General features: G+C 44.5%; 1 protein-coding gene across 1 annotated transcript in view; it reads left to right on the plus strand.

Annotated features, from left to right (window-relative positions):
• The window catches only part of SOS2 (SOS Ras/Rho guanine nucleotide exchange factor 2), a 45,744-nt gene that overhangs the window by 20,939 nt on the left and 10,581 nt on the right, over positions 1–14,224 (plus strand). The window contains exons 6-18 of the mRNA XM_075844041.1: positions 2,972–3,115; positions 3,597–3,707; positions 4,368–4,466; positions 4,838–4,965; positions 5,774–6,429; positions 6,514–6,595; positions 7,640–7,762; positions 10,201–10,304; positions 10,386–10,608; positions 11,457–11,576; positions 12,681–12,843; positions 12,925–13,042; positions 13,408–13,580. Of these exons, the coding sequence (XP_075700156.1) occupies positions 2,972–3,115; positions 3,597–3,707; positions 4,368–4,466; positions 4,838–4,965; positions 5,774–6,429; positions 6,514–6,595; positions 7,640–7,762; positions 10,201–10,304; positions 10,386–10,608; positions 11,457–11,576; positions 12,681–12,843; positions 12,925–13,042; positions 13,408–13,580 (2,244 nt within the window). The remainder of the gene's footprint in view (positions 1–2,971; positions 3,116–3,596; positions 3,708–4,367; positions 4,467–4,837; positions 4,966–5,773; positions 6,430–6,513; positions 6,596–7,639; positions 7,763–10,200; positions 10,305–10,385; positions 10,609–11,456; positions 11,577–12,680; positions 12,844–12,924; positions 13,043–13,407; positions 13,581–14,224) is intronic.

The following is a 14,224-nucleotide window of genomic DNA, read 5'->3' on the forward strand; positions in this document are numbered from 1 at the left end:
GGATCGTTGAGACTACAGTGATTACAGCCTGAGATACAGGACGCAGCACATTATAATGGGCCCAGAAATCATAAGGAATACAGAATAATATAGTAGTCAGATATAATGAGGCATTATTCCAGTCAAAGGGGCCCATATTTTATTGGCGCTTGTTTGAGGGGGTGCCTCCTTGATTTTAACTATTTAAATGCCGCGGTCGCGATTGAACGCGCCATTTAAGGTATTAAACGGGCGGAATCGGTGATCTTTGATTCCACCCGTTGCAGTGAGGTGTCTGCTGTGTAACACAGCCGCCACCCACTGAGTACGGAGCGAGCTCAGTCCGTGAGCCCGCTCTATACTTCCCCCTTAACGGCTGCCGCGTACCAGTACATGTCGTTAAGGGGTTAATGAAAGATGGCTGTGAGGTGTTGCCCATTTCAACCAGATTACAGCTCTCATTTTCCTAAGGTCAGTTGGAAAAAGAAAGCGGTGACCTGATTGGTTGCTATGAGTAACCCCTCCCATCTTCTCTGTACTTGTTTCAATACATGAGGCCCACACAAAATGGCTGCTCCTTGTATAGGATAGTCACCATAACAGTGAGCGCGCTGGGTAATTCTCACCAGTCTGTCTCCAGTGTTTATTTTTCTAGTCTAGTCACTTACAGCTCTTCATACCTTCAAGTTATTTCTAAGAAGCTGTCGGGCAAGCTGTGAAGTGTTTGCTTAAACTGTTTAAAGTGGATTTCAATGTCACTGAACGACATCAGAGTTTCCAAGGTTGAGATAAGGCCTTGTACTGAATATATGGAGTGCCTGCCGGCAAACAGAGCCCTTGTTTCCCAACTACCAAAATTAAAATAACAAGTTTTATTTGGTATAGACGACCATAAACAGAAAATTCCTGGTCCATTGCTGACTAGCCCCGATACCCCTGAAGACGCTACGTCTGGGTTTTTTTTTTTATCTCAATCAGCAATGGACCAGGAATTTTAAGGCTGGGTTCACACGAGCATGTTACGTACGTAATGGACGGACGTATTTCGGGCGGAAGTCCCGGACCGAACACACGGCAGGGAGCCGGGCTCCTAGTATCATAGTTATGTACGACGCTAGGCGTCCCTGCCTCTCTGCAGGACAACTGTCCCATACTGTAATCATGTTTTCAGTACGGGACAGTAGTTCCACGGAGAGGCAGGGACTCCTAGCGTCGTACATAACTATGATGCTAGGAGCCCGGCCCCCTGCAGTGTGTTCGGTCCGGGACTTCCGCCCGAAATACGTCCGTCCATTACGGACGTTAATGTGCTCGTGTGAATCCAGCCTAACCTTCATGTAGTCTGTTTATGGTCGTCTATACCAAATAAAACTTGTTGTTTTAATTTTGGTAGTTGGGAAACAAGGGCTCTGTTTGCCGGCAGGCACTCCATATATTCTGAATCTCTTGCGCCCACCAACTATTGGGGTCCATCCCTTAGTAATTGCTTAAGGCCTTGTACTGGCAACCTTATGTATTTCTCTACAGCAGATTTTTGAGCTGTATTTTATAAGCATAGGTTCTATTATGAACGCTATTTTACATATAAATTATAATTTACTACTTTGTCATTACACAACTCTTGTACTGGTCCTGAATTACATCCTGTATTATACTCCAGAGCTGCACTCACTATTCTGCTGGTGGAGTCACTGTGTATATACATTACATTACTTATCCTGTACTGGTCCTGAATTACATCCTGTATTATACTCTAGAGCTGCACTCACTATTCTGCTGGTGGAGTCAATGTGTACATACATTACATTACTTATCCTGTACTGATCCTGAGTTACATCCTGTATTATACTCCAGAGCTGCACTCACTATTCTGCTTGTAGAGTCACTGTGTACATTCATTACATTACTTATCCTGTACTGATCTCAGTTACATCCTGTATTATACTCCAGAGCTGCACTCACTATTCTGCTGGTGGAGTCACTGTGTACATACATTACATTACTTATCCTGTACTGATCCTGAGTTACATCCTGTATTATACTCCAGAGCTGCACTCACTATTCTGCTGGTGGAGTCACTGTATACATACATTACATTACTTATCCTGTACTGATCCTGAGTTACATCCTGTATTATACTCCAGAGCTGCACTCACTATTCTGCTGGTGGAGTCACTGTGTACATACATCACATTACTTATCCTGTACTGATCCTGAGTTACAGCCAGTATTATACTCCAGAGCTGCACTCACTATTCTGCTGGTGGAGTCACTGTGTACATACATTACATTACTTATCCTGTACTGATCCTGAGTTACATCCTGTATTATACTCTAGAGCTGCACTCACAATTCTGCTGGTTGTCATGAAACCATCAACGTGATTCGTTGACACACCCCCCTACGGGCTTATTCAGACGTGCGTAATTCTCGTCCGTGTGGTGTGCGTTGAAATAACTCAAAGCACACAGACCCATTGATTTCAATGGGGCTGTTCACACATGCGTTGTTTTTCACGCAGCGTGTGTCCGTTGCGTGAAACTCACTGCATGTCCAATATTGGTCCATTTTTACGCACCTAGCCTCCCCTTGAAGTCAATGGGTGCGTGAAAACCACAGCCCGCTAGCGAACGCACATCCGTGTGCTGTCAGTGTTTCACGCATCAATTGCATTGAAAAAAATAAAATAATGCTTGCAAGTGCGTGAAAAATGCATGCCACACGCAGAGCACACTGATACAAAAACGCAACGGACAGAGTTACGCGCGTTTTTGACGCGTGCAAATCTGTCACGCTCGTGTGAATGTAGCCTTAAGCAGATTTTCCAGAATGCAAATAACCATAGCAAGCTCTGTGCAGACATTGAGCCAGCAAGGAATGCTGGGAGATTACAGCTCTGAAGCCTGCAGAATTGTCGAGTATATAGTGTGGTTATATAATCGGCATTCTTAGTATGTTGTGGAGCTGATATCTGTAATGCGTCTCCTCACAGGACATAGAGATTATCTTCAGTAACATCCTGGACATACACGAATTAACGGTCAAGCTCTTGGGTCTGATTGAGGACACGGTGGAGATGACGGATGAAAGTAGTCCACATCCGCTGGTTGGAAGCTGCTTTGAAGATTTAGCTGAGGTAAGGACTGGATACTTTGTGGTGTCCATATTATGACATTGTGCTTTCATAGAGCGGGGTTCCCCCATTAGGGACCCCCTTTATCGGACAAAAAAAAGCTGTAAATAGGAGGTGCCCTCGTCCATTACATGGGCGGCTCTTTAATTGGGTGCCATGTAATGTTGACATGCCGGACGCTTCATCAGCCTCTTGTATAAGGTGCTCCAACCCCGGATACATTACTAGGGATGGTCTATTGACGTCTGCGCGTTTTGGTTCTGTATGAGGCTCTGGCTGCGTAGCTGGGAGCACATGGTGTCGGCTGAAATCTGGAGAGATCACCGGATATACCTCAGAGGATTTTGGGTGGCACCAGTGCGTTCTGTTTTATACCAGCCCTTTTTGTTAACTTGTTATATTATTGATCTGACTTTCTCATCGATCAGTTTGATATTACACCATTTGATCCAATCCGTAACCTTCGGCCTTTCTTTTCCCTTAGGAGCAGGCCTTTGACCCTTATGAAACCTTATCCCAGGACATCCTTGCCACCCAGTTCCAAGAACATTTTAACAACCTCATGGCTAAGTCGGCCGTTGCTCCCTATTTTCAGGTGGCGCATTTCTTTTGTTATAACATTTGAGGCATTTCTTCTAATAGGGCACCTGTTTTATTTTTTTGGCACGTGCTTATTACCATGTGGCACCTGCTGACTTACATTCATTAGAGTAGATAAAAGATGGTGACAGATTTTGGTGATCGATTTTCTTCAGAGGAGACGTGCAATTTTGCAACCACTTTTTCGTTGTTGTTTTAATGCAATAGAATAGAAAAAATTCAGTACGTTTGCAAATAGACGTGATATAAAAGAATTCCTTCCTTCTCGTGTATGCAGCTCCTATGCAGACGTATGTGTCTGCCTGGTTAGAAACGGTGTAGTCTGATCCTGTAGTCATGTCTTACTCTTTTCCATCTGCCGCCTCCTTATACTATCTGTATGTTAACCAGAAAAAGATGGGCCAGACAGAAAAGAGTTAACACTCTAACCATGGAGACCCTGATCTGCATAGGAGCTGTATACACAAAACGGTAGGTTATTTGAAAACCAGATAAACCTAAGTTGCTTTATTTTTTTTAACAGTCTCGTTACCATTTTTTTTTTTTTTTTTCGTTTTGTGTTTTTTTTTCTCATTTATATTTGTTTGTGTATTTGTTGTTTGTAGGTTTAGACTTGATATGTTTGTCATTCTCCAATGTCTTTTATATATTGCAGTCTAGATCAGAAGGCTTTAAAGAAGCCGTGAGATATGTCCTCCCCCGTCTAATGCTGGTTCCCGTTTACCATTGTTTGCACTATTTTGAATTATTGGAGGTAAGGGGAAGTATTTCTTCTACTTGAAATATTCAATTTGTGTTACCAAACATAAAAATTATTGTGCAGAGCTTGATCAAGACTCCTTTTTCAGATTTTGGATGTATAGAAGAATGTTCAAATTTACTGACAACAAGCAGAGTACTTGAAAATGGGGAGGAATTGAAAAGCAAAGTAAATTAGAAAGTCACTGGTTCCATTTTTAGACTAAAACTAGCAAAAATGATACATTTTTTAAAAAAAATTGCTGTTTTTGACCATTATAGTCATATTCAGTTTAATTTTTGTAATGTGTTGTAAGAATCTCTAATAAACAATCCTCCCTGTGTCTGGCCAGGCTAAGATACACTGTCATTTCCCCCAATATTTAGATGTTACAAGAACGGAGCGAAGACCAAGAGGACAGAGAATGCCTAAAACAAGCCATCACCGCTCTGCTCAACCTCCGATGTAGCATGGAACGTATTTACAATAAGCACTCGCCACGACGGCGCCCTGGGTAAGGGGGAGACTGAGTATTTTTGAACACTTGAAGCGCGTTTAGAAAACGCGCACACACAATGAGCTTACATTTCTGTTCGGCTTTGCTGTGTAGACTGGGACAGCTCAGCGGAGTCCTCTCGTTATCATTAGTGGGTGGGTGACTTAATGTCAGCTCTGCTGTACTGCTCAAGGTTTTGATATTGCAGAAAAGTAATTATATTCAATATACACACAGATAAGTCTCTGCTTGCAGCGCCTCTGTCACTCATCTCTGGGGGATGGGCTGTACTCCATCGCGTTTGAGACTATATGAAGGCCCTTTTTACACCAGCAGAAATTTGGTGCTTGCTTGCTCCATTTAAATGGAGCAAGGATCGTAATGTATGGGGACGAATGTTTCATTTTGCATCTTGTTGGCAGTACAGCCCCTGTTTACAAAAGATGTTCTAACAACAAGCGACCATAAAGCGACATTTCCTTTTTAATAGCTGGTTCTCACCCAGCTTTCCTAGAGTCCTGAATAGCAAGTCTGCTTGGTTGTGCAGCACGTGGGGTATGTGTCATTGCATCACTCATGTGATTTGTTTTCCAAGAACCTAGGAATGTTGGACATCAACCCTTGTAGGAACCATAATGGCAGCCATAGTGGTCACCAAGCTTTCCCAGAAACGGATAACTAAATTATAAATATTATTAAATATTTATTTTAATGCTCTAAATAGAAAATAAATATATATATATATATAATTTTTTTTTTAATTTTTTTTTAATTTTTTTTAATTTCTATAAATGAGCGATCACATAAGTTGCTTGTATTTTATCAGGGAGACCATTTGGCGCCTGTACAACGGCCAAATGCGCAGCAAGCACCTGGCTATTAAGAAAATGAATGAAATCCAGAAGAACATTGATGGTTGGGAGGGCAAAGACATCGGGCAATGTTGCAATGAGTTTATTATGGAAGGCTCCCTGACCAGGGTAGGAGCCAAACATGAACGACACATCTTCCTTTTTGATGGCCTGATGATCAGCTGCAAAACAAATCACGGGCAGTCTCGAATTCCCGGATACAACACTGCCGAGTACCGCCTGAAGGAGAAGTTCATCATGAGGAAGGTGCAGGTGACTGATCGGGAGGACACGTGTGACTGCAAACATGCCTTTGAGTTGCTTTCGAAAGATGAGAACAGCGTTGTTTTTGCCGCCAAGACGGCTGAAGAGAAGAACAATTGGATGGCGGCTCTGATTTCGCTGCAGTACCGCAGCACGCTGGACCGTATGCTGGACGCTGTGCTTATCCAGGAGGAGAACGAGCAGCCCCTGCGATTGCCCAGTCCGGACGTTTATTGTTTTGTCGAGGAGGATTCGGAGAAGAATATTGTTTTTGAGGACAATGTGCAAAGTAGGGGAGGAATTCCTATTATTAAGGGAGGGACTGTGGTGAAACTCATTGAGAGGTTGACCTATCACATGTATGCAGGTATGTTCTCTTCCCTGGGGCGGTCTTTTAGTGGATATTGATCCAATGTAATCATGTGTATAATTTTCTTTTTCCTTTTCCCAGATCCTAACTTTGTTCGCACTTTTCTGACCACGTATCGCTCTTTTTGTAAGCCGCAGGAGCTACTGAGTCTGCTGATTGAAAGGCAAGTAAATATACATTCAATGATCTAAAACACTGAGTGACAATCTTATGACTATGGAACAAACTTCCCTGAGGGTAGGTGAGAGGAATCGGACAGATTGGATTTTACCCCGTCCGATCCCTTTTTAGCTTGCCAACCTTCCCTTAGATTGTTTGTTCTTATTAGAGGCGTTCCCTACACCAGGGGTCCTTCTGCACTCCAGCTGTTGAGAAACTACAACGCCCAGCATTCCCTGACAGGCAAAGGCTTTATTATTCCAGCCAAATGCAGTCAGGGCATGCTGGGTATTGTATAGTTTTAGCCCAGTTGCACACGACAGACCGCCACACGAGCCGTTTTTCATGTAATCCGAGTGGCACCCGATAGTTTTCACGGACCCATTCCCTTTAGTGGCTGAATCGGGTCCATTTTCACAGGCCCAACTCTCTGATCTGTGGACCGGTAGAACATGTCCTATCTTTCCACGGATGGGACTCGGGCGGCACATACAGTCGTGTGCATTATCTCTTACAACAGGTGGAGTGCCGAAGGTTGTTGACCCCTGCCCTAATCAGGCACATATTGCAAATCCTGTGGATATGGCATAAATGTATGATTTGGGTCCCACCTCTGGATCCGTCTCCACAACGGGCATCCCCCGACCCGTGTAGTGAGACGGCAGCCACATCTATGCAGAGAATGAATGAAGAGGTGGCTGCACATCTGCGCGCGTCTCGATTTTCTTATATATGGGTTGCTGAAACAGCCGAGCAAGGCCGCGATCCCTCCTCTTGGACCTACATCTATCAGACATTTATTATGGCAAATCCTGTGGTTGTCGGAGTTGGGAATACCCCTTTACCGCTTAATGATTTAGTGACCTGCTGGGACTTGAGTGCTGGATTATAAAACACTGTGCTAATCGATATGTCAGTGTTTATTGTAGGAAACCCCCTTTAAAGGTCTGTTTGCTGTCTGTGAATGAAAACATTCATGTATCCAAAGACTGTAAACCTGTTCTGATCATGTTAAAATAATCTAATCTAATGGTTGACTGCTCTGTAGATTCGAGATACCAGATCCGGAACCCACGGAAGCCGACAGAATCGCGATAGAGAAAGGAGAACAGCCAATCAGCGCCAACCTTAAAAGATTCCGGAAAGAATATGTTCAGCCAGTACAACTCAGGTGGGTCTCCAGTTCCGCATTGTAAGGCCGGGCCATTTATCTCTGTATCTAATGATGTTAAGGCAATTACTGTAAGAAGATGTTTAGATTGCAATCCTATGACTGAGCGATACCGAAAGAGAACAGTACGTAGACTGAATGGCGATTACTAAAACACTAGGATGTATCTACTATGATAGCGGGCATGGTAGTAAATGTGGTGCCCTACAAATATGGGGGTCAGCTTTTAACTCCCCAAGGTAAACTATCCACCCTTTCCATGATACATGTGGACCAAGAGCAAAACTATCAAAGCTACAGGCTGGGTTTCCAAGCAGCTAAGATAATATTCCTCCCTCTTAGGCCCTGTACACACGACGCGTATTGCATGCGGATTTTCCAGCGGCAAGACCGCAGCTTAATACAGTACCAGGAAAGTAAATTAGATTTCAATTACTCTCATCTACACAGTGCAGAACGTTTCTGCTCAGAAATGACCTGCGGTGCGGATTTCAAAATCTGCAGCATGTTTGTTTGCCTTACGTTTCCACACCTGAATTGTATCTGACAAGTTTAGAAAAAAAAACCATAAGGCTGGATTCATACGAGCGGGGCGTTTTTGCGGACGCAAAAATGCGGCGTTTTGCGCGCGCAAAAAACACTTGACAGCTCCGTGTGTCATCAGTGTATGATGCGCGGCTGCGTGATTTTCGCGCAGCCGCCATCATAGAGATGAGGCTAGTCGATGTCCGTAAATAGTCACTGTCCAGGGTGCTGAAAGAGTTAACTGATCGGCAGTAACTCTTTCAGCACCCTCGACAGTGAATTCCGATCACAATATCGAGCAACCTGTTAAAAAAAAAAAAAGACGTTCGTACTTACCGAGAACTTCCCTCCCGGCCGTTGCCTTGGTGACGCGTCCCTCTCTTGACATCCGGCCCCACCTCCCTGGATGACGCGGCAGTCCATGTGACCGCTGCAGCCTGTGATTGGCTGGAGCACTCACTTGGACTGAATTGTCATCCCGGGAGGTCAGACTGGAGGAAGAAGCCGGGAGTTATCGGTAAGTCAGAACTTCTTTTTTTTTTTTACACGTTCATCGGAAGTCACTGTCCAGGGTGCTGAAACAGTTTAACGATTTCAGCAAGCCCTGGACAGTGACTATCTCCTGACGTCGCATACCGGAAATTTTTTTTGCCGGGTTCGGTCAAAACGAGTTCGGCCGAACCCGGTGAAGTTTGGTTGTCCCGGTTCGCTCATCTCAAAGACACTCCGTTTGGATGTTTGTAAACAGAGAAGCACGTGGTGCTTTTCTGTTTACATTCAGAGTTTGACAGCTCTTGCACGAATCACGCAGTTCGCACGGAAGTGCTTCCGTGCGGCATGCGTGGTTTTCACGCACCCATTGACTTCAATGGGTGCGTGATGCACGAAAAACGCAGAAAGAACGGACATGTCGTGACTTTTTCAGCGGACTCACGCTGAGTAAAAATCACGCACATGTCCGCACGGCCCCATAGACTAATATAGGTCCGTGCAACGCGTGTGCAAATCACGTGCGTTGCACGGACGTGATTCCCGTTCGTCTGAATAAAGCCTAAAACTGCACCTATTTAAGCATCAAAATGTTAAAAAAATGCAGAAAAAAAGCACTATTAAGTGTGGATTTTACCCACAGAATTGCCTGCGTTCTCTGCAGGTTTGATGAAGATTTTTCAACTAATTCACAAGACAGGCGATAAATGTTTGATCGATGGGGCCCCACCAATCACTAGAACATGGGTCTTAATTCCCCCGTTCCTTCTAACCTGCATGACCGTGGTGCGGAGGAGCTGGTCTGGCGCAGCGGTCGAGCAGAAGAAAAAGGGCAGGAAGTGGAGAAGCAACAAATGATGGAATGGAAAAGCGACGATACACGAGGAAAGAGCGGAAAATAGAGAATGGACTGTGATGACTAAGAACCATTTGCTCACTTATGATGGTTGTCATGGGGCCCCACTCTAGGTTTTGCTATTTGGTCCTTTTATTTCGGGTGTTCTTTGGGCATCTTATTTATTTGATGGCTAAGGGAACTTTAATTGCTTTTGCCAGTATCCCTGCGGGAAGAGGCCCTGAGGTTGGCACACTTTCTAATTACCGCTGCTACCATCTGTCATGTTGGCATGTGTTAGAGCAATTATTACAAATGTCTTTTTACAAATAGTGCGCTGCATCCAAGCAACCATTTTATTTTACCTTTTTGCACCGTTTGTAATTCCGTAATAGAAACGAGCAGCGGCCTCGTCATAATAGATTGAACTTGTTCGTTTTTTCGTTTTCAATTTCTATAATTGAATAGATTGGACATCGGTGGTTCTGTCGTAGGTCGTGCCGATCCTTTTTGGAGCTTAGAAATGGCTAAATACAAAGACACTCTCTCCATTAGACTGTTGTCATTTTGACTTCCTTGTGTCTTGCAGGGTATTAAATGTATTTCGGCACTGGGTAGAACATCATTTCTATGATTTTGAAAGAGACCCGGAGCTCCTTGACCGATTAGAAACCTTTATTTCCAGTGTTAAAGGTAAGTCCTCATATAAGACCGGGGGGATTTACATGATGGTTCTCTCCTCAGATTTAGACTTTTGATTTCTTGGTAATTTAGGCAAATCTATGAAGAAATGGGTGGAGTCCATCGCCAAAATCATCAGACGCAAGAAACCAGCTCAGGCGAATGGGGTCAGCCACAATATTACGTTTGAAAGCCCCCCTCCTCCTATTGAGTGGCACATAAGTCGCGCCGGTCAGTGTGAGACGTTTGACCTGATGACCTTGCACCCTATAGAGATCGCTCGTCAGCTGACTCTTATAGAGTCTGATCTGTACAGGTACATAGTAGTAAAGTCTTCTTTGTAAACTGCATTAAAGGGGTCTTTCCATCACACAGTCATGGCATATCACTAGGATGTGGCATTGCTTTGCAATTTGGTAGGGGTCCGACTGCCGGGCCTGACCAGTGAACCTGAAATTCGAGGTAGCCCCTTCACTGTGTTTCCTTGCATATCGGCGCTTCTGGCCACCTACTGTGCAGAGAACTGCAATACCGCTCCGTTCAAGTGAATAAGGCCGTGCTGCAGTCCTCCGCCCAGCCGGGGCGCTACTGTGCTGGGAAAAACTGAGAAGGGGATGCAGCTCTAAATCAGCGCTGTGGTCTCTTCATTCTCAGGATCGGTGGGGGTTTCGGCAGTCTGAGCCCCACCGTTGGCAAAGTGATCGCATATACTAGCTACGGACCATCAATTAGTGTGATGGGAATAACCATTTTAGTATTATATTCATCTAAAACTGGAAATGAAATGGTTCGGGGTGAAGTGTTAAATATTCCGTCCTTCACAAGGAACTTGTAGAATAGATCCTGTAAAATCATTGGCTGCATAGGCGACTATGAACAGGAATTATTCATACAGCCCGCAGGAGTAATAGAGGAACGTCACAATGCAGAGTACTCAGAAAATACGTACCAGCAGTGTTATCATGGGAAATACGAGCTGACAAGTTCTCGAACTGTCTCTTTGGTGCACCTTGATATCTGACTGGCTTGAAATAACTCACTAGGTTTACTTCTAGTCCTATGAAGAACCACAGATAACGGTGAGATGCACCTTAAGCCAGTCAGCTCTGCTACATCGGTTTGCGATCTCCGTACGCTCTAACGATGAGTTGCTGTTGTCTTCAGGGCGGTGCAGCCGTCAGAACTTGTTGGCAGCGTCTGGACGAAAGAAGACAAAGAAATTCACTCTCCTAACTTGCTGAAGATGATTCGTCACACAACAAACCTCACTCTTTGGTTTGAAAAGTAGGTTCTGTTTATATGTGTCTCATTTTTTTAATTTATTTTTTTAATACATATCAGTGGATTGATATAATCAGTATTTATCACCTATCCTATGGATCGTTGGGGGTCCAAGAATGGATTTACCTGGCTGTCCCTGTGCGCCCCATATGAAAGGTGCGGTACTGAGCATGCTCTGCCACCTCTCCATTCACTGTCTTTGGGGCAGTTCCATAGAAAATGAATGGTGCGGTGACCGAGCATACGTAGTCGCGCTCCATTTATATGGGGTACACCGGGCTGGCTAGGTAAACTAGTCATCGTGGGGGTCCCAGCAGTCGTGCCCTAACTGATTAGATATTTATCACCTATTCTATGGATACGTGAGTAAATATTGATTATGGAAAAGCCCATTTAACGCTGGTCATACACAGCCAATTTCTGCCCAATCGTATGTCTTGGAACATAACTGGTCACTAGCCTATGTCTTGGGCTTTGTTGCTCTCTACATCTTATGACAAACCGTTCCATTTGTTAGGAAGGGGCTTTAGTATTGTAGGAACATCTGTATGGAGTTTGTATGTTCTCACCATGTTTGCGTGGGTTTCCTTTGGGTTTTCACTTCCCTCCCATACTCCAAAAACCTACTAACAGGTGAACTGACTTCCTAAGTGTTTGGCCCTAATGCGTGAGTCTGAGATAGGGAACTTCAATTGTGATGATTGCGACTGATGTGAATGGTGGCAACCTCTGTACAGCGCTGCAGAATATGTTGGCGCTTTTGGCAGAAGCGTAACTTGAAGCTCCTGTGCCCCGATGCATAATATATAACAGAGCCCCCCAACTACCATATATCGTTTATAATACTAGTGTCTCATGCGGCTGAGGGGCTTTAGATATGGAGGAAGGTCCTTGATGTGGAAGCCAGTGGTGTCGTATTTGCTTTTGTGAATGTTGAACGGTAGGTCCTAGAGAGCTGAATCCCGGCCTAAACCCAACTTATGTGCCAAATTTGGTGCCGATTGGTCCAGTCGTTTGGCCGTGCATAAAGAACATGCAACATACATCAGAAATTCATAGAGCGAGATAGATCTAGTTTTAACATCTTCTGCTTTCATTGTTGTCTAGGTGTCTTGTGGAGACTGAGAACTTTGAGGAGCGGGTGGCGGTTTTTAGTCGAATTATCGAAATTCTTCAGGTTTTTCAAGATTTGAATAACTTTAATGGCGTTTTAGAGATTGTAAGCGCAGTGAACTCTGTCCCCGTGTATCGCCTGGATCACACCTTCGAGGTGAGTGATTGATTCACCACTTAGATTTATATGACGACGTGGTCCTTTAAACTGACAATGGGATTTATGTTTCATCCTCAGGCGTTACAGGAAAGGAAGAAGAAAATACTTGATGAAGCAGTGGAGCTAAGTCAGGATCACTTCAAGAAGTATTTGGCAAAACTCAAGTCAATCAACCCACCTTGTGTGCCTTTTTTTGGTATGTCTGACCCTACCCATCATTGTTCTGAACTGCAGAATATGGCGCCTTTTTGCTTTAAAACAATAGAAAACACTCCTAAGGAGCCATTTAAGGACCACAAATAAGATGGTCTTGTAAAGGGTCTGAGGTTGGCGACTTGTAAAGGCCATTCTCTGACTGGCACATTGGTATGGGCACCATTCTAGCAGTAACTACCCTGTGGGCACTGTGATGTGATTGGTATTATTATGAACGCCAATGGTATGGGCAATTGGCAACTGTAATAGATCATGGGACTAGTGTTTTTGCATCACTGTATGCAAAAATGTTTGTCTCCCACGCCGGCTCCTTTTTCATCAATGTCCTTTAAATCTTTCACCTAGGAATATATTTAACAAATATACTGAAAACCGAAGAAGGGAACCCAGACTTCCTGAAGAGACATGGAAAAGAACTGATCAATTTCAGCAAAAGACGAAAAGTGGCGGAAATCACGGGGGAGATACAGCAGTACCAAAACCAGCCTTATTGTTTACGGGTTGAGGCGGACATCCGGGTATGATAGAAATATATAGAATACAAAAAGCCAACTGGTGCAGCAACTCTAAGGCCACGTTCACACTTTTGTGTATTTTGCATCGGTATTTGGAAGCCAAAACCACAAATAGGGCCAAAACAGCCAAGAGGTACAAGTCTTCACATTATACGGTCTCTGTTTATTTTCCACTCCTGGCTTTGGCTTATGAATACTGATGCAAAATGCTTCCATGTGAAAGTGGCCTTAAAGGGTTTGCCCGGGCATGGGGGCGGTTATTCACACTGATGACCTATCCACAGGACAGATCATCAGTATAGATTTGGTGGGGGTCCGATGCCCGGACCCTGCACCGATCAGCTGTTTCGGTTGCCGCCGGGCGTCAGAAGCTATGCATTGATCGGTGGCAGAAGCAGATGGCTCCATACGCTATATAGTGGCCGTGCTGGGTTACTGCAGCTCTGCTCCTATTCACTTGAAAAGGAGAAGAGCTGCAGCACGGCCGCTATACAGTGGTCTGAGCCATCTGCTTCGGTCACCAGCCCTGCATAGCTTCCGGTGCCCCAAAGCAGATGAAACAGCTCATCCGTGCGGGGTCTGGGTGTAGGACCCCCGCTGATCTATAGACAACTCAACACCCCCCCCCTCTGATGAAAACCGCCTCG

Source organism: Rhinoderma darwinii, chromosome 12 (genome assembly GCF_050947455.1).
Source record: "Rhinoderma darwinii isolate aRhiDar2 chromosome 12, aRhiDar2.hap1, whole genome shotgun sequence".
NCBI classification, from domain to species: Eukaryota; Metazoa; Chordata; class Amphibia; order Anura; family Rhinodermatidae; genus Rhinoderma; species Rhinoderma darwinii.